General features: G+C 45.4%; 1 protein-coding gene across 1 annotated transcript in view; it reads right to left on the bottom strand.

Moving 5' to 3' along the window:
• Nucleotides 1–22,608: 22,608 nt before the first annotated feature.
• The window catches only part of LOC310794048 (calmodulin-regulated spectrin-associated protein 3-like), a gene marked incomplete at both ends in the record, with an annotated part of 19,787 nt that continues 14,537 nt past the window's right edge, over nucleotides 22,609–27,858 (bottom strand). Inside the window, 5 exons of the mRNA XM_083655921.1 lie at nucleotides 22,609–22,935; nucleotides 24,658–24,776; nucleotides 24,960–25,072; nucleotides 26,402–26,504; nucleotides 26,976–27,262. Of these exons, the coding sequence (XP_083512047.1) occupies nucleotides 22,609–22,935; nucleotides 24,658–24,776; nucleotides 24,960–25,072; nucleotides 26,402–26,504; nucleotides 26,976–27,262 (949 nt within the window). The remainder of the gene's footprint in view (nucleotides 22,936–24,657; nucleotides 24,777–24,959; nucleotides 25,073–26,401; nucleotides 26,505–26,975; nucleotides 27,263–27,858) is intronic.

Genomic DNA, 27,858 nt, shown 5'->3' with positions numbered 1-27,858 from the left:
CATCCCACTTACCACTATGGAGTAGGCTATGACAGGTATGATGTAACCATCCCACCTACCACTATGGAGTAGGCTATGACAGGTATGATGTAACCATCCCACCTACCACTATGGAGTAGGCTATGACAGGTATGATGTAACCATCCCACCTACCACTATGGAGTAGGCTATGACAGGTATGCACATGTAACCATCCACAGACTCATGCACATACAAAATCAACACACACGATCACACGCGATCACACACGATGTTTGTCCTATGACTTTTGGAAAGAGACAGTAAAATACATAAGGGAAGCTCAGCAAACCACAAATGTTTTAATTAAATCACAGTATTGAAGCATTACATATATACATATCACTCATAACTTTTGTATTTATCTGTGTGTGTGTGTTTGTGTGTGTGTGTGTGTGCGTGTGCGTGCGTGCGTGTGTCTAGTCCCCTGAAGCTGCTGAACAGGCACAACGAGGTGTGGTATGTAGCCGAGGGGGAGCCCGTTTGCACCGACCCTCAGGAGCCCACCCCTGCACACACGACCACGCCCACACCCACCCAGGCTGTGTCCGCCCCTCCCACCGACACAGTGCCCGACTCTCCCCCACACATGCGCTCCGACTCGCCCCTCCACATGCTCTCAGACTCGCCCGATTCTCCGCCACACATGCTCTCCGACTCGCCCGATTCTCCCCCACACATGTTCTCAGAATCACCTGACTCTCCCGCACACATGCTCTCGTACTCGCCCCTCCACATGCTCTCGGACTCGCCCGATTCCCCCCCACACATGCTCTCGGACTCGCCCGATTCCCCCCCACACATGCTCTCCGACTCACCTGATTCTCCCCCACACATGCTCTCCGACTCGCCCGATTCTCCCCCACACATGCTCTCCGACTCGCCCGATTCTCCCCCACACATGCTCTCCGACTCGCCCGATTCTCCCCCACACATGCTCTCCGACTCACCCGATTCTCCCCCACACATGCTCTCGGACTTGCCCGATTCTCCCCCACACATGTTCTCAGAATCACCCGACTCTCCCCCACACATGCTCTCGGACTCGCCCCTCCACATGCTCTCCGACTCACCCGATTCTCCCCCACACATGTTCTCAGAATCACCCGACTCTCCCCCACACATGCCCTCAGACTCGCCCGACTCTCCCCCACACATGCTCTCCGACTCGCCCGACTCTCCCCCACACATGCTCTCCGACTCACCCTCGCCGTCCAACCTGTCCTCACCCGCGCCGTCCAACTCTTCCTCGCAGACGCCCTCCGACGCACCCTCCTCCCTCTCCCCGTCTCACACCCCCGCTAGCGCCTCCTCATCCCACTTGCCACCAGAGGCCACGTTCAGCGACCCGCCCACCTCCGCCCAGGTCCCGGTGGAACCGACGACCAACTCATCCGAACCCGTGTCGGCGAGCCCCGCCCTGGACCCCCAGGAGGCTGACGTAGCCCTCTGGAACAGCACAGCGCACAGCTCTCTGGATACACAAGCTGACAGCGAGCCTGCGCTTGAGCCAGTTGACACTCAGTAGCAACCACGGTTTGATCCACCCATTCCAGGTACATTAACATGGAATCCAAATAGAAAGGATACGGACAGGGAGAGAGGGGTGTGACAGAAAGATGAGTGGATGTATGTGTGACCGCAAGAAAAATGTGAGCTGAACGTGCTCTTCTCTTCCTTGTGTGTGTGTGTGAGTGTGAGTGTGTGTGTGTGTGTGTGTGTGTGTGTGTGTGTGTGTGTGTGTGTGTGTGTGTGTGTGTGAGAGAGACCCAGTGTCCCCCCAGCCTAGCCTCGCCTCTCCATTCACGCGTGTTACATCCCGTCTTCTTAGTGGCACTTAACTACATGTTCTATCACAGCTATGCACCTGCAGCTCATAGTATCAGCAAACACAAAATATTACGGCTATCCATTTTGTCATTGTAAAGGTATCATACAGGTACATCATAGAATTAAGTCTGATGTATTAGTTAGTTAGTTAGTTACGATTTAGGATTATTGTGTTAATTGACTCATCCAGCTAACCTGTAAGAAAGGGAGAGATGCCGCCAGGACGGGTCTCAACTCCAGACAGCTAATCTAGTCTGTACATAATTGATTAGCAAAGCCTATGTTGGGATTAACCACAGTAGTATTATAGCAGGGGAATGTCTTTATTCAGCGTATGTTCCACAGTATTATTATAGCAGAGGACCGTCTTTATTCTCTTACTGTGTAATAGTGACTCTTGCTAATGGAGCTGGATGCTGTATTTAGTGATTCTTGAAACTGTTTCCACGCTTCAATTTCTTGGTTGTCAATTTGTAGCTGTTAAGTTCTTCAGGCTATCAGCTTCTACTCTCTGTTGAGCCTCATGTCAGTTCATTTCAAGGTGTGTGTTCATCATAAATTCACTGTGTACTGTACATTCATTGGGATCATTGGTGCAGCCCTAGTCTTAAGTAGACACATAAACTTAGACAATTTGCTTTGGTGTTTCCCCCCCCCCACCCATCCAACTTTTTTACACTCAGAAGTGCCTGTATAAACATGAACCATTGTCTTTGTGTTATGCAAATATTTATGTGTGTACTTATTTTTTAGTTATATATTGACAACTTGGCAACAAAACTCTGCAGTAAATATTTGGGGCTTTTTCATCACAATGAGCCTAACTCACACAAGAGTCAATTATCAAGGATGACTGAAAATATAAGCATAGGAGGATTCTTTTGCACAGTATTTACACCAAAAGATTTCAGACATTAACGACAAGATGACCCAACATTCAGTTTATTGTAAGACTGCCGTGTACAATTTCACACAATATGCACACAGATTCACACACTGCTCGGATTTTCCCCCCATGTTCCAAATCACCCAAATATCAAATGTGTAAAACGGTTTTCCCTAAACCTCTGAGTTCCATGTTATTCATGTTTACCCACATTCTGTTAACCCATCTGTTTTTTACACAGAAAACATTGGGCCTCTAAATTCATTCTCAACCCTAACCTTAATAACATAATAATCTGTGGCCAGAGACAGTATCTATCATGGCTATATTTATACTGAGAAAGACAATCGGAAACTGATCCCTCATATTAATAGTATAATAATAATAATAGACTTGGCGAGGTGCAGTTCTGAAGGCATCTTGCTAAGCTATCGTGTGGCCTTTGTCAAGGCTAGAGTCCAATCTAGATGTACAGTATATGTGGTAGGATTGCCCCAAAGATCCCAAAGAACCATGTCTGATTAACCAATGCTACAACAATTAGATCAATTAGTAATAAGATTCTCTATCTCTGTGTCTCTTGGCTACATGTTCTGAGGAAGGTGCAATAAAATACAGTACCATAACAAACGTTTGTTGGGTTCATTGTGTTTTTGGTGGCTTTGGACTGGAATAACCAAAGATGAGTTGTTCAAATGTTGATGTTGTTCATGTGGCCTCTTCTTCAGAGAAGAACTCTTCCCCTTCCTCTCCACCAGACACCATCACGCCTCCATCTGTTGAGGATTGAGACTCAAGACTAGCAGACTGCATCGGCATGGAAACTCCCTCTTCCTCTCCATCCTCTCCAGCATCTGACATCATAGCATCTCCCGATGACGCCATTTCTCCACCTCCAGATGACACCTCTTCCCCTGACACCAGGACAGCACCAGAGCTGAACTCAGAGCTGCTGGACGTCACCGAGGTGGATCCATCTCCTGATGACATCACGGCAGCGCCCTCATCAATTACCATGGCCTCACCAGACATGGTGCCCCCTTCTGATGATGACATGGCATCGCCTGAAGACATCATAGCGCCTCCGTCTCCAGCTGCACCCGTGTCACCTCCTGACATCACCGTGTTTTCCACAGAGCTGCTAAACTCTGTGTGACTAGATGTCATCATCACGCCTCCTTCCACCACACCTCCTCTGACAGCCATCCCTGCAGGTTCTGCTGATGACATCATGTCTGCTTCTGATGGAGAAAGATCAGATGGTCAGTATCCATCCATAACCTCGGAAAATATTTAACAAAGAGTCTTCGTTCTAAAGACAACATTGTACATGGCACTGAAAGGATCATTCTTGCGTTCAATCTGCATGTTTTACAATTCTTGGCCAAATCACCTTGAATCAAAGCTTCTGTATTTAATGTTTTATTCTAAAGAAGGATGCTTTTGCTTAAGATTTGGAAGGCATTACAGTTCTGTCTCCCAATGATGTAGGATTTATTGGCAATAATTGACTGTCATTCCTGCCATTGCTATTCCAATTGAACCAAACCAAGTATTCCAATCAGGCCTGGTTTTTAATGTCATTCAATTTAATTCCATGACAAAGGAATCATGCTTTTGTTTGGTTTCTGGGAAACCAACATGATAACACACCTGCTGCATCACCAGAGCTTGTGATGCTTGTGATGCTTGTGATGGTGACTGTCTCACTGGTGGTTTTGATGGCTGTGGATCCTCCCCCTGATGTTGACACCATTGCAGCTCCTCTGGCACTGCTCGATGACATCACGGCTGCCACACTAGAGCTAGTGGATGAGGTGGAGCTGTTTCCGGCCTTCGTCGTCAGTGAAGCCCCGTCTCCTCCGACAGCAGCAGCCCCCTCTAGCAGCTGCTTGTAGGTGTCGATCTCCATCTCCAGACGGCTTTTGATGTCCAGCAGCCTCTGGTACTCCTGGCCCTGCTGTGTGGCGCCCTTGTGGACCGAGGACAACTCTCCTTCCAGTCCGGCCACCTTGCTGCTCATGCCTAGAAGGCGTTGCTGGTACTGGGCCTCCACTTCTGCAAGCCTGACCTTCAGGTTCTCATTCTGGGGAAAGACAACAGGAGAGGATACAGCGAGTGAGTGAATCACAATCTATATATGGTTTAAGTAATGTGATACTGCATTTTCACCTGTGCATGTTTGTTTGCATTCCATATAAGTGCATAATGTGTTTGTGGTACGGCTCACCCCCGTGAGAAGAGCGTTCAGGTCCATCTGTACAACAAGCAAGTTTTTGCGTTCGTCTGTCGCTTCATGGGTCTCACTGACTTCTGTCTCAGCTGTCAGCTGGGCTGACTCCACCTGCTTCATCTCCGCCTAAGATACACAGACACATTACTCCGTTATACTGCCATAGTTAACACTGGCATACGTGCAATTTGTGATTTTAAACGGACCTGTTTGATGTACCAGCCCTCGGCCTGGCGTTTGTTGCGTTCCACGACAGCCTCATACTCTGCTCTGACGTCAGCCAGAGCGTGGAGCAGGTCGACGCTCTCAGCTGCCCGCACGTTAACGTCGATGTTGTCCATCATGTTTTCACCTGCAGACAATAGCTCCTGTTGAAGGAGTGCGGGTTGAAGGGAGACGGGATGGAAGGAAAGTGGTGGGGAAACAGGTCGACATGTATCAATGAATTAAATGGGATAATAAAGAAGAATAACGTCACTTCACTTGTAATAATGACACCTTGAAACAAGCCAAAGAGTAACCAACAGGTGCCATAAAGGACAAGCAACAGATCAAAGAGAAAGACATGAATATGGGTCAATATGGGCATATAGTTAGCATACACATATAGAAATAGACTAAGCAAATACTATTAATGAGATTAGAGAGCAAACAGTTTTGATGATAATGGTGCTTGGTGCAACAAAAATGACCGATAACAGCAAGTGATAGAAAGGACACTTCTGTTTATCCACGTGTGGAAAAACATGGAGGGGTGTAGTTTGGCACCTGTGGGTGATCTTTCTTCAGGGCTGAGTACTCCTCTGTCAGAGACTGCAGGTCCTGCATCTTCGCCTGGTTGGCCAGCTCATAGTCTCTCTGCAAAGCCCGGAGTCCTGCGATGTCTCCCTCCACCGACTGCCGCATGGACAGCGCACTCTCCCACCTATCACCAAACGCACAGCGCTTATTTACACAGTTTGGAATTCTAACTTGACAGAAAAGGACATGACAGAATAAGGTAAACGCAGAGAAGTGATCCAAAAAGTTATATTTCAGCTTTATAGCTTTTTCAACTCGGCTTATACACTGAGCACCGAGTTGCTTGAAAACAGCCGGTGAAGGTAGCCTAAAGAATTCAGGTGAAGGTGTTTCACTAAACATACCTAGCTTGGAAGTCATCCGCTGCCAGTTTGGCATTGTCAATCTTCAAAGAAATGTGTGTGTGCTCAAGCATGACAACCTGTAGCTGTGGAGAGAAAAACACAGGCTTATTCAGTGTTACGTGATTTTGTGTCTCTCTGTTGGTGACCGTTTGGCAAAAAGGCAGCAGGGGGCGTAGCGCCACAGGGAGGCTAGTGGGGTTGTATTTTCTGCCTAAAGAAGATCGCATCAATTTGGTGTTACTGGAAAGCTGAGACTCTTGTGGATTTAATGGGTCCAATTGTATTGACGAGTGATAATGTTAGTCGCCACAGTAGCATTTCCTTGTAGTGAGACCATTTTTTCATCTCACTGTATAAAATGACCTATTGTTGTGACCCCTAGGATAACCACAGCCGCGTGAAACTTTACAATCACAAACTAGAAACATGTGGCATTCAGGGGATGTATGGATTTCTGAGGTATATTGACAATAAGAGGGTTTCTGAGCAATTTCCAGAACAGAAGTGCTCGCCACACAATCACCCAAAAATGCAATTCTTACAGAAATCTCCAAATGTCAAAGGTTTTTGATACCAAATCACAGCATGAGTTTTTCGATGGTGTTCATCAAGGTCTTGGTGTCTTAATGTGTTATTTTGGAGGGTTTTCGCTCTCTCTTTTTTCCATTAACTCTTGTGGTCCAAAATGGGTCAATCTTGCACCAAATGGTATTACGGTAACCCCATAAAAATTGCTGCAACAAATTATGAGATATAATTGAGCATAGAGATGCCATCATAGAAGTTCCATCATAATGTTCTATCTAAACCTTTGAATACATGTCACACCTAACCAAAAACAATGTTTATTACAGATTTACTAGAACTAGAAAACTTGGCACAGTGTTGATATTAACCTACTGTTTTACTATCTATAAAAAATAATTGCCCCCTCATAATTGTTACCTGCTTCTCTATATGTGTAAAATTACGGCAGAACCAGGCTGCAAACTTAGAAGTCTGCACCAGACTACTTTTATGCATAGAGATTAGAGACAACAATGGTTAAAGGACAGAGCTACTTGAGTTTAAGTCTAGAATGGTTGTTGGAGAGATTATTTTTGCTCAAAAATAGGCCTATATAATAAAAGTAAAATAACCTACCTGTTCCTTGAGCGGTTTGATCTGTGCGTCAAACTTGGTCAAGTCGTGTGGAACGACCTTGTTGACAGTGATGCTTTTCAACTTCTCCTCCAGCTCACGGTTGGCGGCCTCCAGCGTCTGCACCTGCTTCATGTAGGTAGCGAGGCGCTCGTTCAGGGATTGCATGTGCATCTTATCATTTCCCACGTCGCCCAGAGACCCGGCGTCGCCCCCGATCTCGGGGGCGCTCCCGCCGGAACCAGCTCCCATCCTGAGCGCGCCGCCTCCGCTGCGGGACCCCCCGAACCCAAACTGTGCACCACCGGCACCCACGCCACCTCCGAGGCCCATCCCGCTACCGAGGGAGGCGAACCCACCTCCCCCTCCTCCTCCTCCTCCTCCTCCTCCTCCACTCGCCACCCTGAAGCCTTTCCCCAACCCGCCCGAGCGGCTCCCCATCCCGGAGAAGGTGCTGGATGAGAACCCCTGTTTACCCATCAGAGTCATAATTAAATGATCAGTAAAGCCTATCACCACCGCCTGGCTGAGAAAAGACTTGTTATTTCTCTAGCCACTGCTAAGGGACTGGTGTCAAGTCTATCCAGTTCAGTGGTGCACGATGAGCTGGGAATATATAGGCGGTTTCCCCACGCCTTCCTTGAGATTTAACACCTCCTGCATGCGCACACACACACACACACACACACACACACACACACACACACACACACACACACACACACACACACACACACACACACACACACACACACACACACACACACACACACACACACACACACACACACACACACACAGACTACTGTACAAACACACACATACACATACACACACTCCCTCGGGCATTTGTTCCGGGACTTTTTGACAGAGACAGTAAAGTCAGCTATAAGGGAAGGGCTCAGTGAACCATACATTCTTTAACATTAAGCTATACTACAGTCAATGGGAATAATATAGAAAATGACTGTAAAGGATAGCTCATAGCTGTATCATAATTGATTATGGTACACTTGGCACCAGAGACTGACAGTATGCCAACTCTTGCACACACATGTGCTTAAAATGAGATTGTAAAAAATCCACATAAAAATCCACCTCAGCCATCTTAACCTTTTATTTTTCTTTAAAGGAACACTCTGCCCATTTTCAACCAGCTTTGTATCATTAGAACATCAGTAGTATATCAGAAAACTGTAAACTGTTTTGAAGTCTGTCATTTAATTTGACAGTTATTGAGTGCTAACTCAAATTAATAACTCATTAACTCAAATCAACTCTCAATAACTGTCAAACTAGATGAATGATGAATAGTTTGACAGTTATTGAGAGTTGATTTGAGTTAATGAGTTATTCATTTGAGTTAGTGTGGACCAGTGATGTCACTGGTCCACATTTTAACACTCAATAACTGTCAAGTTAAATGACAGACTTCAAAACCGTTTACATTTTTCTGATATACTACTGATGTTCTAATGATACAAAGCTGGTTGAAAATGGGCGGAGTGTTCCTTTAAGCAATGTGAATTATGCCATTGTGAGATAATTTCACTTGTTTCCAAAGCAAGTCTGTTTAAATGTCTCTCTGTGATAGAACCTGTCTCTCAGGACCTGTCTCTCTGTGATAGGACCTGTCTCTCTGTGATAGGACCTGTCTCTCTGTGAGAGGACCTGTCTCTCTGTGATAGAACCTGTCTCTCTGTGATAGAACCTGTCTCTCTGTGATAGAACCTGTCTCTCTGTGATAGGACCTGTCTCTCTGTGATAGAACCTGTCTCTCTGTGATAGAACCTGTCTCTCTGTGATAGAACCTGTCTCTCTGTGATAGGACCTGTCTCTCTGTGATAGGACCTGTCTCTCTCTGTGATAGGACCTGTCTCTCTGTGTTAGGGCCTGTCTCTCTGTGATAGAACCTGTCTCTCTGTGATAGGACCTGTCTCTCTGTGATAGAACCTGTCTCTCTGTGATAGAACCTGTCTCTCTGTGATAGAACCTGTCTCTCTGTGATAGGACCTGTCTCTCTGTGATAGGACCTGTCTCTCTGTGATAGGACCTGTCTCTCTGTGATAGAACCTGTCTCTCTGTGATAGGACCTGTCTCTCTGTGATAGGACCTGTCTCTCTGTGATAGAACCTGTCTCTCTGTGATAGAACCTGTCTCTCTGTGATAGAACCTGTCTCTCTGTGATAGGACCTGTCTCTCTGTGATAGGACCTGTCTCTCTGTGATAGAACCTGTCTCTCTGTGATAGAACCTGTCTCTCTGTGATAGGACCTGTCTCTCTGTGATAGGACCTGTCTCTGTGATAGGACCTGTCTCTCTCTGTGATAGGACCTGTCTCTCTGTGATAGGACCTGTCTCTCTGTGATAGGACCTGTCTCTCTGTGATAGGACCTGTCTCTCTCTGTGATAGGACCTGTCTCTCTCTGTGATAGGACCTGTCTCTCTGTGATAGAACCTGTCTCTCTGTGATAGGGCCTGTCTCTCTGTGATAGAACCTGTCTCTCTGTGATAGGACCTGTCTCTCTGTGATAGAACCTGTCTCTCTGTGATAGAACCTGTCTCTCTGTGATAGGACCTGTCTCTCTGTGATAGGACCTGTCTCTCTGTGATAGGACCTGTCTCTCTGTGATAGAACCTGTCTCTCTGTGATAGAACCTGTCTCTCTGTGATAGGACCTGTCTCTCTGTGATAGGACCTGTCTCTCTGTGATAGGACCTGTCTCTCTGTGATAGGACCTGTCTCTGTGATAGGACCTGTCTCTCTCTGTGATAGGACCTGTCTCTCTGTGATAGGACCTGTCTCTCTGTGATAGGACCTGTCTCTCTGTGATAGGACCTGTCTCTCTCTGTGATAGGACCTGTCTCTCTGTGTGATAGGACCTGTCTCTCTGTGATAGGACCTGTCTGTCTGTGATAGGACCTGTCTCTCTGTGATAGGACCTGTCTCTCTGTGTGATAGGACCTGTCTCTCTGTGATAGGACCTGTCTCTCTCTGTGATAGGACCTGTCTCTCTGTGATAGGACCTGTCTCTCTGTGATAGGACCTGTCTCTCTCTGTGATAGGACCTGTCTCTCTGTGATAGGACCTGTCTCTCTCTGTGATAGGACCTGTCTCTCTGTGATAGGACCTGTCTCTCTGTGATAGGACCTGTCTCTCTGTGAGATAGGACCTGTCCCTCTGTGAGAGGACCTGTCTCTCTGTGTTAGGACCTGTCTCTCTGTGATAGGACCTGTCTCTCTGTGAGAGGACCTGTCTCTCTGTGATAGGACCTGTCTCTCTGTGATAGGACCTGTCTCTCTGTGATAGGACCTGTCTCTCTGTGATAGGACCTGTCTCTCTGTGTGATAGGACCTGTCTCTCTGTGATAGGACCTGTCTCTCTGTGATAGGACCTGTCTCTCTCTGTGATAGGACCTGTCTCTCTGTGATAGGACCTGTCTCTCTCTGTGATAGGACCTGTCTCTCTGTGATAGGACCTGTCTCTCTGTGATAGGACCTGTCTCTCTGTGTTAGGACCTGTCTCTCTCTGTGATAGGACCTGTCTCTCTCTGTGATAGGACCTGTCTCTCTGTGATAGGACCTGTCTCTCTGTGATAGGACCTGTCTCTCTGTGATAGGACCTGTCTCTCTCTGTGATAGGACCTGTCTCTCTGTGATAGGACCTGCTGTCTCCTTTTCTTAACAAATTATTAGTGGAGTGATCTGCCGTTATGCCTTGTTTCACGATATTGGCACTAGAAAATCCGGTTTTTCATTTGTTAACAAAAATAAGATTTCAAGACTGACTATGGGACTGGATGATGCAAATGCAATCCTCTCTTTCTTTTATTATTTTGAAGAGTGTGATCGAAATTGAAATCCACCCAAGTGTCCCCAAGCAATGAGGGTGTATCTTTATGGGGATGAAGATTGGACAGAGAGGAGGGGAGGGGAGAGAGAGGGTTGGGCCTGTTTAAGTTCGAGGAGTTCAGAACGTTCTCTTTTGCTCTCACCTGTCGCCCAGGGGAACACATAAACACAGCTCTTATTGAAAGTGGATATAGGGAGGAGAAAGCTGCAAGGCTGCATGTGAAAAAACTTAGTTGGTAGCAAAAGGAGCGCTGTCATGTAACATTTCAACAGATAGCCTACTGGGAAAATTGGAAACATGCCAAGCCTTTTTTTCCTTAATTTTCATCTTGTCATATTCATCTTTTTTTCAGTGTCAAGAGAATGGTAATCTCAGCAATATGGCTCAATGCTCCAGCCCCACCTGTATAGGGATCAGCCGAGCAGCATTTTGGTCAACAAACCGCGTCACTGGGTGGCAACGCAATGGAACCCTATAGAGACACTGCGTAACGCGTCATCATTCAGAAACCACGCCCAAGATGGGGAAAAACCATTGACCTATATATAAACAGAAACCCCCCCCCCCCCCCTCCAATCGTGGCATTCTCCTATGTCGCGTGCACGGTGCGTGTTGCACAAAAAGATCGTATATACGCAGGGCCGCTGGAAGTCACTTTAAGCAGGGGGTGCTGGGAGGAAGGGACTCTCGGTGGAGCCCGCAAGGGCCCCGCCGGGGGAAAAATTTGACGTTTTTTTTTCTTCATTTTTTTGCCATATTTAGAGGAATATCTCATTTTAAATTAACATTAGGATACTGTTGTGATGTAATTATTCAGTATTTTCTATAAAAAGAGCATCACAGGTGTTGCCTGAGGCAGGGATTGAAAAAACGACCTTTGAACATCAAACAACATCAACATGTTTATCCAACACAGTCTCACAGAAAATTGTATAATACCAACGATATGGACCAACGTTGCTATTTTACAATTTCGGCTCGAAAATTGTAAAATAGTAACGTTCTGAGATTTTAGGGTTAGGATTAGAGTAGGGGGAGGGGTTAGAAACAGAAAATCTCCGTAAAACACGCCCAAACCACGCCCACCGCTGTAGACACATACGTTCCCATTTTACAATTTCTTAGCCGTTCGTAAAATACCAACGTTTGTCCACAAACGTTGCTATTTTACAATTTTTTGGGAGATCGGGTTGGTTTATCTGAGTGAGCTATAGCCCACTTCCTCTTGTGATGCTTTCATATTGTAGCTTTAAACCTTGATCTGTGACTGTTGAAGTAGGTCTGACAAGAAGGAGATAAGAGAGGAATATGAGTATGTGATTTGAAAAAGAAAGTTGCGCTTCACAATTAGGAAGTTCTTTGCCGTACTTAAGAGCCTGAAAATCTGTAAATATCCTGCAGTCTTTTTTTTTAAGATGATTTTTTGGGGGCATTTCTGCCTTTATTTAGATAGGACAGTAGGCACACATGAAAGGTGAGGATAGAGAGAGGGGGATGACATGTGGCAAAGGACCTCGGGTCAGATTCGGACCCGAGCCTCCGTCGTATGTGCTACCAGGTGAGCCACCAGGACGAACGGTATCCTGCAGTCTTTGATATGTCACCTGGACCAGATCTTTCCAGGTACTAAATCGGCTGGGATCCAGTAGATCTGGATGCTGATTGATCTGTGTGAGGCCACCAAACAGGTTTCCTCAAGTCAGGGAGTGGATCATGGGTGTGGGTGTGTGTGTGTGTGTGTGTGTGTGTGTGTGTGTGTGTGTGTGTGTGTGTGTGTGTGTGTGTGTGTGTGTGTGTGTGTGTGTGTGTGTGTGTGTGTGTGTGTGTGTGTGTGTGTGTGTGTGTGTGTGTGTGTGTGTGTGTGTGTGTGTGTGTGTGTGTGTGTGTGTGTGGTGAACACGCCATTGTTCAGAGGGCATAACGAGAAAAGCTCTGTTCCATCTGTGAGCTTCTGTCAGCTGTTTTTACTCTGATGGGTTTGGCTCCAGTTTGGATCTCCTTATCAGTTTCTCATCTTGCTGCTGATTCCTCTGATCCATGTCCACTGCCAAGGGTATAAAGACCATGTGCTAAACTGAGGGACTGCTGGTTACACTTCAAGCCTTGGCAAGTGGCACACCCATCAAAGTCTGAGGACCCAGGGGGAGATGTTTCAAGGTTGTAGTTGATGTGCAGAATGGCAAATGATGACAACGGTTTTATGATGGGCTTTTCGACACAAAAACCTTTTCTCTAGTGGCAAATAAATAAGAAGTTACCCTGGCCCAGCAGTCAAGCCACCTGGCCTAATGGACAAGGTGTCTGATTTTGGATCAGAAGACTGAGGGTTTTAGTCCCTTTGTGGTCAACCTTCTAGTTCAGCAATTCCAGAAGTTTCTTTTAGAGCTTTAGGCATTATAACTGTGATTGGTAGTAGTTGTCAGTTTGTGACATGGTTTTTCCACTAAAAATGGTGCACATAATGCGTAAAAGCAGGGGGAGCGCGAGACGAGAGAGACAAACAAACAACGTTACATCATATTTGTCTGTCATGCATTAAAATTAAAGTAACTAGCCTGTTTTGAAAAATGTAAGGAGTAGAAAGTACAGATATTTGTGTTAAATTGTAGGGGGTAAAAGTAAAAAGTTGTCAGAAAAATAAATACTCTGTCAAGTACAGATACCTGAAAATCCTACTCAAGTACAGTAACAAAGTATTTGTACTTAGTTACTTCCCATCTCTGGGTTTAGGGATGAGGAGTGATGATTGGTTAGGTTCATATCAGGGTAAGAAAAAGTCCACAATGAAAATAAACCTTTTGATTGACTTTATTCATGGGTATAGAGACAATAACAGATCCAAAGGATAGCATGTAAAAGTGTAAACACTTATTTCCAACATGGTCCATGATGTTTTATTGTGTTCTCTTGTGTTCTCAACCTCGATGATTTTTTAAATGTACTGTATGTATTCCTGCTGGGCAGTTGTATATTAGGTATCTTTTTATCAATGATCAAATAAATTCAATCAATCAATCAACCAATCAATCAAAAGGCTTATTTAAATTGTGGACTTCTTCTTATCCTGATATTAACCCAACCAATCATCACTCATCATGCCTAAACCTAACCAATCACTCCTCATGCCTAAACCTTTGCATGTGAAAGTTTCTGCCATTGCCTTGTGGTCACTTGTAGTATTATAGCTATATATTTTTTATATTCTTTGGCCAAATTAACTTAAAAACTACATGTATTTTGAATGATGGCTAACATGCTACGTGCCATATCTGGTTTTATTTGGGGACGGGGGGGGGGACTTCATTATAAAGTAACTTTGAAGTCATGAGAATCGACTATTTTCTTAGCACCCCCACAGATTGGTCTAGCCTCCCCCAATCCCCCCCTTAGAAAACCTGGAGCCGTGCCTGTTCCTTTCATTTTATTGCCCAAAATTGTAGTTTGTAGTCTGAGTAGTTATACTACACCAAAATGACCAAAAAGTAGTTTAACTACTTGACTCACTATGCAAATATGAATGTAGTTGAACTACCAGCAGGCTACTACAAAATGTAGTTAAACTACGTAGTTCAACTACATGTAGTTCACTACTCCCCAACATTGTTGACTACTCAGTATGATGCATCACTTTACATTAGGGTGACCAGCTCAGTGGTGACCAGCTCAGTGGCCTTGTGGTCTGAGTGTCCACCCTGAGACTGGGAGGTCGTGAGTTCGATCCCCGGCCGAGTCATACCAAAGACTATAAAAATGGGACCCATTTGCCTCCCTGCTTGGCACTCAGCATCAAAGGGTTGGAATTGGGGGGTTAAATCACCATGTGATTCCCGAGCGCGGCGCACGCTGCTGCTCACCGCTCCCCCAGGGGATGGGTCAAATGCGGAGAACAAATTTCACACATTGTGTGACAATCAGTGGGACTTTACTTTACTTTACTTAGGGTACACACAAATAATAACTAATGGTCAGGTAATAATAATAGTGGTGTTAAGTAATAATGAATAAGTCACTCTTTGGAGTGAACAGCTTTGATATACCTAAAAAAATAATCATTAACTAATGGTTAACTACTCTATATATTCACAAACTCACATTTAGGCTACTAATCATTAAGCATCTATTCAGGAAATGACCGACTAATCAGTAACTAATGAGTAACTAATATATTCATGAGCTGACATTTAGTAATCATTAAGTAATGATTAACTACTCTACTCAGGAACTTAGATACTAATCATTAATTAATGACTACCTACTCATTAACTATGATTAACTAGTGATTGACTAATGACAAATTATTCATTAGCTACTGTTATGACCCGGGGTCATATGTTTGGTTGTCATATATTAACACCAATCCTTTCCTCCTCAGTGTCAGTGTGTATTGCAGTGTGCTTCAGTGTGTGATTGAAAAATGAGATGCAGGTGGTGTCCAATCAGGTGGTGTCCACCCTGATTGGCCTGGTCAGGTGATGGGACTGCTGATGACTGATTGGCTGGTGGAGATCATTTAAGACAGCTGATGCCATCCTGCCGCCCCTTGCTCTCTCACTTCCAACAATGGAGGCCACCATGCTGAACCTTGTGCTTTGTAGTTTTTAACCTTTGTGTAATTGAGACATTGTGAAATTGTAACTTGTGCACTGTTAGTATTTATCTACCTACAAGTAGCAGTATATGTAGGAGAGAGAAGCCCAGTTTGCTTCCATAACCTTTTCTCCTGTTTCTTTGTTTAGGAGTTAGGTAAGTGTTTTGTCTTTTGGTTTAACCCATCCTTTTCTTTTGGTAGGTAAGTTTAGGGTTGGGGTTTAGTTTGTTTTGTTTGTTGTGTTGGCATTCTCTCTGAAGTGAAAATAAACTGCTGCTTGTGAATTTTTTTAACTATTAGTTAATGATTAGTTTACTAGTAACTACTACATTATTTGTGTACGTTATTGTAAAGTGTTACCAACTATTGCAACCTGCCGTGCCCTGCACACAGAGAAAGAAGAAGTCATGGGCTACTATCGATCAGTTAGTTGGTGCTTCATTTGCTTATTCAAATGATGGTTTGTGTGTACTGTATTGATGTTTTGAGTTTTGCAAGAGATCATGTTTTGCTGGTTTGGTGTAAAGCTTTGTTAGTGTAGTTTTTCCGAAATCATATTATATAAAGGGGAGTAAGTGTGTTCTGTCTGTTTCTCTGTTTCAATTTTTGTCCCACATTGAATGATGTCATTGATGTCACTGATGCAATTGTGATGTCACTGATTATGTCACAATGTTTATGACTTGCGAAGTTGAGCAATCGTGCGCCGAGTCACTCGAGCACTCCGTGATGTGATCAGTGATGGCCACTCGAGCAATTGTGATGTCATCACTCATAGTACAACCCGGCTCAAGGAAGTAACAAATGAGGGGAGTCATATAGGCCTACACCAAAGGGTAGGGTAGGGTAGGGTAGGGTTCAAATCGTTAAACCGGAAGTCAAACTGTGGGAGATTGTTGCTCACTTCACGGAGATCTACGGGCTACAGTAGCCTATGTTGTGTCTGTGTCAGCAACGTAATGGGGGGAAGGGGGGGGGGGAGTGTGGGGATTGGCATCTAGAAATAAGGTGATACCCGCTACTTCTTTGCCTGCTCGCCTGGATTTGCCGAGGGATGATTAGGTTGCCATGATTGAAGGAAGGCCTGTTTGGGAATTTAGCCAGAGCATCGGGGTTACACCCCTACTCTTGCGAAGAGTAATGATGCGATCTTCAATGACCACAGAGTCAGGACCTTGGTTTAACGTCTCATCCGAAGGACGGTGCTCACTCACAGGACAGAGTCCCGGTCTCTGCCCTGGGGAGATTATTCATCAGACCAGATTATTCATCAGACCATTCAGACCAGAGGGGGAGCGCACCTCCATATCCTCCAACACCACTTCAAGCACCACCAGTCTCCCATCCAAGGAGTACCCTAGGCCAGATCCTACTTAGCTTCCCAAGGACAGCCAGTAACGTAATGCAGGAGCCACTGGTGCTGCTACTTAATGGCTAGAGTTAATCAACCTTAACCAAGGGTTAGTTAATGCTTTATTAAGTATTAACAAATATGTTAATGCTTAATAAAGCATGAATGTTTATTAAGCATTACCTAACCGTTAATTTAGTGACCCATATTTTAAAGTGTTGCGATATTTCCGACAGCACCTGAAGGCAGCATGTGACGTAGCCATAGGCGTGGCGTGATTTCTATTCGCACATAGGTTACGCAATAACCACGCCCTGTGTCCGCCTACGCAGCAGTCAAGCACCGGGATTGGCCAGGAGCAAGTCTTTTGTGAAAAACTGTAAAACCAATTTTTGAGGGGTTAAACTACTTATTATAAATGGAGTCATTATAAATGATGACGTATGGGAAAGTCAATGTAATAATAGTTGTGTTGAAGGGGACTCGTGTTGTATTGTGCGGTTAATTGAAAACTAATGATGTTTGTCTCTGCATAGGAGGGGCTGCATCCATCAATGGGGGATTCATGTCCCTGCTTCTGACAGGGGAAGGCACCAGGACTGCTGCCTACATACTGTAACTGGACCCATTTGCAGGGGCTTAGCCTACTGTCTGTGTTTGGTTTAGTTCAGTTTTGTCTTGTCAAGTTTTGAATAGTGATCTGTTTATTAAGGACAATAAAACCTTTTTGAGTCGTTTGTTGGGGAAAGCCATAACAAAACTGCCTAGAGATCCATTGTGGGGGGCGAGAGAGAGGACAAGGCAGGAGAGAGAGAGAGGACAGGGAGAGAGAGGCAGGAGAGAGAGGACAAGGCAGGAGAGAGGACTTCAAGGCAGGAGAGAGGACTTCAAGGCAGGAGAGAGAGGACAGGGAGAGAGAGGACAAGGCAGGAGAGAGAGGACAAGGCAGGAGAGAGAGAGGACAGGGAGAGAGGACAAGGCAGGAGAGAGGACTTCAAGGCAGGAGAGAGGACAAGGCAGGAGAGAGAGAGGACAGGGAGAGAGGACAAGGCAGGAGAGAGGACTTCAAGGCAGGAGAGAGGACAAGGCAGGAGAGAGGACTTCAAGGCAGGAGAGAGAGAGGACAAGGCAGGAGAGAGGACAAGGCAGGAGAGAGAGGACAAGGCAGGAGAGAGGACAAGGCAGGAGAGAGAGAGGACAGGGAAAGAGGACAAGGCAGGAGAGAGGACTTCAAGGCAGGAGAGAGAGAGGACAAGGCAGGAGAGAGAGAGGACAAGGCAGGAGAGAGGACAAGGCAAGAGAGAGAGGACACGACAGGAGATAGCAGACAGGAGAGAGGACAAAGCAGGACTTAGACTTCAAGAGAGGACAACCAGTCTACCACCATCCCCACTGTCTGACCTCCCCTCCAACCTGTCCACCCAGCCCTCCACCCTGTCCACCCATCCGACCTCTCCTCCTGTCACCTCTCCTAGCCCCCTTCCCGTCCTCCAACAAAATTCCCTCCTCTGCCATCTATCTATGTATCTCCAGGCCTCCTTCCTCTCACCCTATTCGCACTCAACCACTCTACTACCATCTCTGCAGGGACTGACCCGCAGAGGAGAGAGGAGAGCAGGCACAGTCCCTGCAGAGATGGTGAGAGTTGTTGAGTGAGAACACGGTGAAGGGAGATGGCAGGGGAGGCAGGGGGGGGAGGGAGAGCAGGGTGAAGGGTGAGGGAGGCCAGGGGAGGGGGCACAGTGGGGGAGGGTGAAGGAGGGAGGCCAGGAGTGCGGGGTGGGGGAGGGAGGGAGAGGGGAGACAACTTCAAATCCCCTGCAGGAATCGAACCTGCACTTCTGGTTGTTAAGGTGACCGCCTTAACCCCTAGACCATCAGCCTAGGTAACTTGCAATGGATCTCTAGGCAGTTTTGTTATGGCTTTCCCAATGAAAGACTTGAAAAGGTTTTAGTGTCCGTACCAGGATTCAAACCACAAACCTTTGGGTGGGAAGGCATGGTCTTTCACCACTGGACTACAGCCCAGCTCAAACACACAGAACATGCAGCAAGTAAAATAGATGTGGTTAAGATGAGGGTTTTCTAATCCTAACCACGACCATACCCTATTTTGATAGGGGGGGGGGGGTTGCACCAAATTGCTGCAAACTATTTGGTGCAACACTCCGGTGTCTCTTATTTCACCATACATGTATTTGCATCCCTGGCTGATTGTGGTGCTTGGGCTCATGGCTTAATGGATAAGGTGCTTGCCTACCAATCTGATGACTGGGGTTTGATTCTTGGCCAGACAACCTTACAGTATATATACATATATTTTTTTAATATTTTGTTTTCAATTATTAATATTATTATTTTCACATTTACTAATCATTAACCACTCTATTCAGGAATTGACCGACTAATTGAACTGACATGTATTAATCATTAAAGAAACTGTTAACTACTCTGAGGTCAAAATAGAAAACCAGATTCAAACATAGGCAGAATGGTTCCAGGTCCATGTTTATCATACCAGAATGTTAGCACAACAGGATTCAAACCACAAACCTTTGGCTTAGAAGGCATGGTCTTTCACCACTGGACTACAGCCTAGCTCAAACACACAGCACATGCAACAAGTAAAATAGATGTGGTTAAGATGATGGTTTTCTTAACCATGACCATACCCTAACCCAAACTAGAAAACCAGATTCCAACATAGGCAGAATGGTTCCAGGTCCATGTTTATCACCAGGCCGTTGAAAATAAGAATTTGTTCTTAATTAACTTGCCTGTTTAAATAAAGGTTGATGATGATACCAGCACAACAATACAAAACTCACAGCAACAAGTAGACCAGTGGTTTATTGATAGTATTCTGTGACATCACCACACAGACATCTTGGTCTGATTGTAATCAATTAACAGGTGATTAACAATCTAATTACACACACAGCCAATGAGCTGTGTGTAGTGTAAAGTGCCATATTGGTGGGAAATGCATGTGACATCATGGGAATACTAGGAATAGACAAGTCCAAGTGAATCAGTTGTTATTAAGCTTTATACGAGGCGGACGAGTCTGTCGTGGCCTTCACCTTGTCAGTCTCACGTGAGCATGGGCGCCTGGCCAATCCCGGCGCTTGACTGCTGCGTAGGCGGGCACAGGGCGTGGTTGTTGCCTAACCTATGTGCGAATAGAAATCACGCGTTAGCGGGCGAGTTGCAGGGCCTACTAATCGAGCGCACGTAGCGCGAGAGATTTCTGGTAGCCTATAGTTTCAATGATCATGCCTACTAAGGCTTATGTGATTAATTATTTTTCTGATTGCTTATACTGTAATCACATAATCTAGTATCATCATCTGTATCCTGATCATACTCAGATCCATGCAGGGAGATTATGCAACCAGCCAAATTACGATATTTCAATCTTCAGTGTCATGATGGATGCACCTATATAAAGGTGTATATGTCACGCAAATTAATAAGCAATGGTTATGAAATGTTCCCAACAGAAACAGGTCCGGTGGGAGGAGGAAACAGCAGAAACAGGACAGTACTGAGCAGGAGGGAGGTGGAGTCAGAGAGCAAGAATAAGATTGATCAAAAGAGAGAGAGAGAGAGAGAGAGAGAGAGAGCCAGCTCAATCTGCCAAATTTAATTAAATCTGTCATTTCACACATGAAAGCTTAGCTCCTAACACTCCTATTTTATTCTGCCTACTGTACCATGAAGGCCACTAAACCAGTTATCTCTTAATTCTAGCATGGTAGTTTCTTTACAGTTGCTTACTCTTACCATCCTCTTCAGTGTACAAAAGTGGCTTAATTCAGTGGTTCTCAAAGTGGGGTCCCCGGGGTCCTTGAAGGGGTCCCCAGCAAAAAGGGGAACCATTTATTTTCACTACAACTCTATCCATAAGTAACACAATGACAGAATGTATGACAATTTTGGTCACGGGTTTCATACACTTTCTGTAATAAAACATCTAAAAGCAAAAATCTAATCCGATCAAATTTGATCAAATGTGGGTCCGTGGTCTAATTTGTGTCAGTTTAAGGGTCCTCGACATGACAAGGTTTGAGAACCACTGGGTTAATTGGCATCTAATGCCCATATACCCACTGGCCATACAACCTTATGTAACCAAAATTTTTCACTGCGATATCACAGTGAAATAAGGTTTTACTACATAAATAACCATTCGTGCTGTAGTGATCCTTCTCTGACAATCAGATATATTTACAGGTCCTTGACTCGCTCCTAAAATCATTTTTACTCTCCTCTATTCACAGAACACTTCTTTATATGGGTATGGCTATCTTTCATTTTGAAAAACAAATGTGCTTTGATCCATCTACTGACAGTTGCTTGTACAATTAAACTTGAAAATTGTACAAAAGAAAAGTCCTGCCAGTCACTCTGACACGAGAAGGCATTTACAGGTTTGTTTTCTCTGTGGTTTGGCTTAAGGTATAAAACAGATACCATGGTGTTCGACAAAGACTTCAGTCCAACATTGTCATGTGAAGAACCAGTGGCTTTTTTGCACAAATTCTTCTTATTCTTTGTGAAAGTCAATGTTTTTCAATAAACACAACTTATTGCGCAAAGTTGCCACTTCTTATTACAGAAAAAATCAGTAATTCCACATTTCAAACAATGAAATTATAAGTAATATAAGACCTTATTACAATTATCATTGTGCAATTAAATTAACATTTTCCAAAACATTCCATGGTGTCCTATGGATGTGACGGTGTCTCAGGGCTCGTTTTAGGGAAGAGGTTTGGGTTGAACCATTTTCATGCACATGAAGGGGAGTACAAATAAATATTAAAGTCCCAATATGTCACTTTTACCTTCTTACTTGGAATAGGGAGAATGGCACGTCTATCATTCCCACTCTGCGCCCTGAACGTCTGTTTCCTGGACCATGTCAGTTTGAGGCTGCGTCCCGGAGCATGTCAAGTTGCCTGGAACATGTAACTCTATTCCCTGCGCAGCTCCTTCAGATGAAAAGTTTTCCCACTGACAAACTAACAGGACGCTTTTATTGTGAAGTACTTATAGAAAGTCAAATGTGTTTATAGAAAGTCAAATGTGTTTATCGCTTGCAAGCTTGACTAGCGACTTCATTCAATAAAACAAGTCGAGATAACAACATTTGGGGGTATTTGGAGCTCTTTTCCCCGCAGAGAATCAGCTATAAACACTGCAGAAAGGTTAACAAAGTAGAGACTACAAACGGAAACAGTAGAATAAGGCAGATATCTGAACATACAAACAAGGAAGTGTAGCATTTTACTATCCGCATTTACCATTGTGGCAGCAGAGGGCGCTGTTGCTTCTGCTCAGCACAAAGTCACACATTGGGGCTTTACGTATTTAAAGTAAAGTTCAAGGGCAAGAGAGGTAACCTGTGTGTGTGATACACACTTGTGCACATGCGCTCATATTTGTGCATAGCTGCATGATTTTTTTATGTTTGAATATAGCTTTCCCTATAACAGCTTGGTGATTTTAGTGTTATCTTACATCATTCTGTTAGGAGGTCCTATGTGATGGTATGTTTTCCTCACTTGGACACAGCAGCCTTCTTTGTGATGCTTGCTCTCCGGCTCCCTCCTCCTCCTCCTCCTCCTGCGTACCAAAGGTGGCTAGGGATGGTGAAGGCGTCCACACTCATGCCCATGGTTTTAGAGGGGATGGCGTTGAACTGCTTCCTGTCTGAGCTGTACTTGTAGATGGACTCCACCTGGGCGGAGCTTATTGTCCGCGGGCCCATGCCAGCCAATCGTAGGAGCTCCTGGGTGTCGGGGTTCAGGGTGTACACGCCCCGGAACTGGCAGCTGGCGTCGCGGAACAGGATGAGGAAGTGGTTGGCAGTACTCTTCTCCATCTCCTGAGGGTGGAAGAAGGTAGGGAAGGAGAGTTATACCCCCTTTCACACCAAGGGTCCAACAAGGGTTATGCCCACGTTGATTTTGATCATGAAAGGGTTAAAACCAGTCCCCGACAGAGCCCCTCTCTTTTTGAGGCCGATGCGGAAATTGCATTCTCTCAAATGGCCAGTGGGGGGTGCAGCTTGTGTAGCACTCCCGCGGGAACATCCATTCAACTCTATGGGAAACGAGCCAAATTCTCTCTCGGTCTATGTCTTAAATAAACACTTTCCAAATGAGTTTATGGTCTGAAAAAACAATTTCAAGTCTTTTTCATGCTCTAACGTGCTCCGTTTTCCAAATTATAGCCCCATTTCGAGGAAAATTTACGACAAACATCGGATAATAAGAACAGTAATACTTCCGACCGGTAGAGGCAGCAGGTAGCAAGTAATAGTTGAGCAAATTATCAGAAAATAGCGTTACTTTATGATATTTTAATAATGTTAGTAGACACACGTAACTATATAGATACCATACATCTAACGTCCATAACATGGCGGACCATTTAACGTTATTTATACCGTTAGATAAAGCCTTAAGCCTTCTCTGTATTCTGACCCTTGGATTCAGCCCAGAAACCGGAGTACGTTATAACGTTTTAAATAGAGTCACGTTATAAACAACTAACCAACGCTGGGGGTCCGTATGGAAACAGTGTTACTCGAAATGGTTAAAAGTTAAATCAATTTGGTCATTCAGTGCCGTTTTACTGCAATGTCAAGTAAGTAGCGTTAGCCGCTAACATTAGCCACAGTAGCTGACTACCCATAATGCATTACGGCGATAAGCGAGACAGGGCAAATTGGGAAACTCCCCCGGCAGCCGCTAGGGGCAGCCGCCCCCTCCCCTCGTACTTCCGTGTAGCATTAATTCATTCAACCAATCAAACGAAATCAAACAATATCCGGAAGTGAGCTTCATTTTGCTGTGTCAAAGTCAATGAGCTATGTTGGTCCATTATATATAGGTCAATGGTTAAAACCCAGGTTGCCCGACCCAGGTTGGCGACCCACCTTGTCCCAGTGTGAATGGCACCACCCGGGTTGCTATTTGTTATGCTAATAGCTTATGCTAACTGTTATGCAGGTTGTGACCCGGGTCCTATCTCAATTGTCATGACCACGAATGAACCAGTGTTGACGGACTTGGTGTGAACTGACGAAAGAAGGGTTCAACATGCCTCATCAAACTCTGGTCCAACCCTGGTGGTTGGTATCAAAGTGGTATAGGAGAAAGGAGAGGGAGTTTTCATCTCGACTGAGCATTTTAGTCTGCATCTGCCTGCACATGCCATGTGCACCTATGTGCAGTGAATATGCCACTGTCTCTGACTTGTCTTATCACTCTACTGCCTTATTGCTTGTTGTGTCTCTTGTTGTTTTTGCACTCATATGCCCTGTTATATTTGTACTATGTTGTAAACGGAGTTCACAGCACAATCATTTCACACGTGATACTTGTACTACGGGGTGACAATAAAAATCTTGAATCTTGAAATCTTGAATCTTGAATCTACAGGATGCTTGTCCACGGTGTGCATCTAATTGTACGATATTCAAATGAGAATAAGTAACCTAGCACAGTGCTTAGAAAAGCACAACGTATGACAACAGGATTTGATCGGCCAGTGTCAGGAATTTGACCAAAAAGGCACCAAACAACTGAATCCTCTACTGTACCTCGACTATCTTGTTCTTCTGTGTCTCGTTGACCTTGCCAGCCAGACAGCAGCGAGAGAGCGCATTGTGAATGATGAATTTGTTGGACTTGAAGCTTGGCTCCTTGAAGAGTTTTGGACCTGCGCACACGCGCACGCACACGCACACACACACACACACACACACACACACACACACACACACACACACACACACACACACACACACACACACACACACACACACAGGTGTAAGCATACAAATAGAACCACTTTGACGTTAAATACTGGTAGTCAAGAACTGCGAGATATGCTGTGTAGTACCGGTGTATTCTGGGACAGGCGAGGTGCCGTTAGAACCGGTCTCCCAGTCCTTATCTCCATTCTGATTGGTCAGTCTGCTCGGTGACATGCAGCGCAAAGGGGAAGTAGGACGGCTGTTGGAGAGAGGTCAAACAATGAGTAGGGCCCGTCCCACTCACTCTCAAGCTGTGTTGTGTTCACACCAAGATATTTATTTTTCGCTCTGTCGCTTGATTCAACCCTTTGGAATCGCTCTGTCGCTCTGTTTAAATCGCTCATCAACAGGCACACGATTTGACGGACATGTGGGGGCTATAACGTTACGCAATGTCATGATATTTGTCCACTACGAGCCACCATCATTGTTTACAAGCTAAAGCCTATCAGCGTGCTCCTAATGCGAGCTCCATACCGGTAGGACAGACTTCACTTCATGTCAGCTGTCAGCCTGTCAATGCGGTTTGTTGCCACACAATAAACCAGCGGTTTGTTCCAAGCCAGTGTGATCCTTGACTCGCTCTCACACGGCAGCCAATCAGCGTTGAACAGCGAGCGACTGATGCCAGCGTATTTTCGCTGGAGTTGGGATATTTCATCTCGGGCGACAAGCGTATTTTCTCCCTATCGCTCTGTCTCTGCCGCTCGGACGCCCAGCGATTTTTCTCCCAGGCGAATATACGCTCAATCGCTCGTTTGCATTGACTTTGTATGTAAACTCGACGCCAGCGAAAAACTTTAATAGGTCGGTGTGAACGCAGCTTTACAGTACATGTATTGTTTAGATCCCTTAGACCAGTGATACTCACCTTACGGCCCGGGGGGCAGATATGGCCCGCGATAGGGTGCAGAGTGGCCCCCCCGGCCATTTTCTAATTCACAATTAAAACTAATGTTAAATCCAGTTTGACTAAGCTCCAGCTACAGTAAATGGTCAAATGTGGCCATCTGCTCGCCACCCAGGCACTTAGATATTATGTACTTAACTAACTTAATCTAACTAACTATCCTATGTGCACAACATTGTGAGACTAAACTCTGGCTGACACCCCAAACACCTACAATCTGCTACAGAAAAAATTATATGAATGTATGTTTATGTAACTGGCCCCTGGAATCCTGTCATTTTGCAAAAGTGGCCCTCAGGTAAAGCAAGTTGAGTATCCCTGCCTTATACCATCCAGAACTTACTGATGTGTTTGAATGACTTGTGTAATATCAATGTGCCCTGCCCTGATCAGGGACAAACAGACATGTTCAGCCCTGAGGGAGAAGCTGACCGTTTTTTCTTCTCTGGTAATTGTTGGTTGAGCTGGAAGCATTTTGTAGTCCAGCATATGAATACATGAGTGAAGTAAAGAATAAAGCTGACTTTGCTTAACACAACTTAATGGCAGAGGTCAGTGAATGTATGAATGAGAGGAAAGAGGCAAAGAAATGACCAATGGGAGAAGGAGCGTGCGTACCTGGGGGGTTTCTTAGTGGGGCTACTGCCACTGTTTCCTGGGTCATCCACCACGGCTGCCAGGTTGAGAGAGGAGTGAGAGTAGACCTTAGTCAGCTGAGAGCCTGGACAAACAGAGAGAGAGAGAGAGAGAGAGAGAGAGAGAGAGAGAGAGACCTTGACTCTATAATGTTGTCAGTTGAATCATCAATCAATACGCTACTTCAGTGGTTCTCAAGGTGGGGTCTGGGCGGGGACCCCCCAGGGGGTCTGGGCGGGGACCCACCAGGGGTCCTTGAAGGGGTTCCCCAGCAAAAAAGGGGAGTCATTTATTTTCACTATAATTCCATCCATAAGTAACACAATGACAGAATGTATTATGGGTTTCATACCCTTTCTGTAATAAAACATCTAAAAGCACAAATCTTATCAGATGGGGGACCCGGGGACAAAAACCTTATCAAATTGGGGGGTCCGTGGTCTAATTTGTGTCCGTTTAGGGGTCCATGACGTGAAAAAGTGTGAGAACCACGACACTGCACTACTCGACACGGTGAATAATGGTCATTAGTTCAATGTTTCTCTTTCTTCGTTACCTGCGGTTGCCTTGGCCGGGCTGCGGGACAGCTGTGAGCCCTCCCGGGTCATGCTGCGGGGCCGCGAGCGAGTCTTCTTGACGGAAGCTCGTCCTGGATTGGCCGGTTTCTGCCGCAGCACTTTGTCCAGGTCATCCATGATCCTGAGCTGGTGCCGCCGGGCGTACTCCTCTCGCGTGAAGCCCCCGCGGCGAGCGGGCGTGGCGGGAGGGGTGGGCGAGGGGGAGGTGGTGCCAGCAGGAGGCGTCTGACAGGGAGACCCCCGTCTGTCTTCTGAGGAGGCTGGTCTGAGGAGGGGAGATGTTAAGGTTGCTCTGACACAGGCTCAGTTTAGCATTTGTGTTTGTTTGAGCTGACAAATGTACACATCCAAACACTGAAAAGTTTGAGTCAAGCTGCTAAGAACAGCTTTAAACATGCATGTATGTGTCTGTGTGTGTGTGTGTGTGGGGGGGGGGGGGGGGGGCAGTTTTGTTTGCTTGCATTGAGACCAATGTGGAAGTACCAAAAACAAAAGTTCCTCGAATGGCCAGTTGAGGCAGGCTCCAAAAGGGAGTCTTTCCTCATTCAAACCCATGTTAAAATGCCAGATTTTACAGCATAAATATGTTTACAGCCTGGTTCAAAAAACGATATAGCTAATTTCACTTTTCATGACAACTGTAGTATGGGAGGGGTGAATTTTTAGATAACTCACCCAGAGAAAAATAGATGATAGAAAAGACTATGTTTGGGGCATGATTGACAGGTCGCCTGTCCAGTGATCATGCAGCTCGCTGATCCAATAGCAGGCAGCGCTGCGGCTCTGGGAAAGCCCCTCTCATCCAAATATGGCTACAAACATGTCACTTCTGGCTCCAAAAAAACAAGATGGCAGCGGTCA

The sequence above is a fragment of the Poromitra crassiceps genome, assembly GCF_964638095.1.
Source record: "Poromitra crassiceps genome assembly, chromosome: 19".
NCBI classification, from domain to species: Eukaryota; Metazoa; Chordata; class Actinopteri; order Beryciformes; family Melamphaidae; genus Poromitra; species Poromitra crassiceps.
This window is presented reverse-complemented; position numbering and strand designations above follow the sequence as displayed.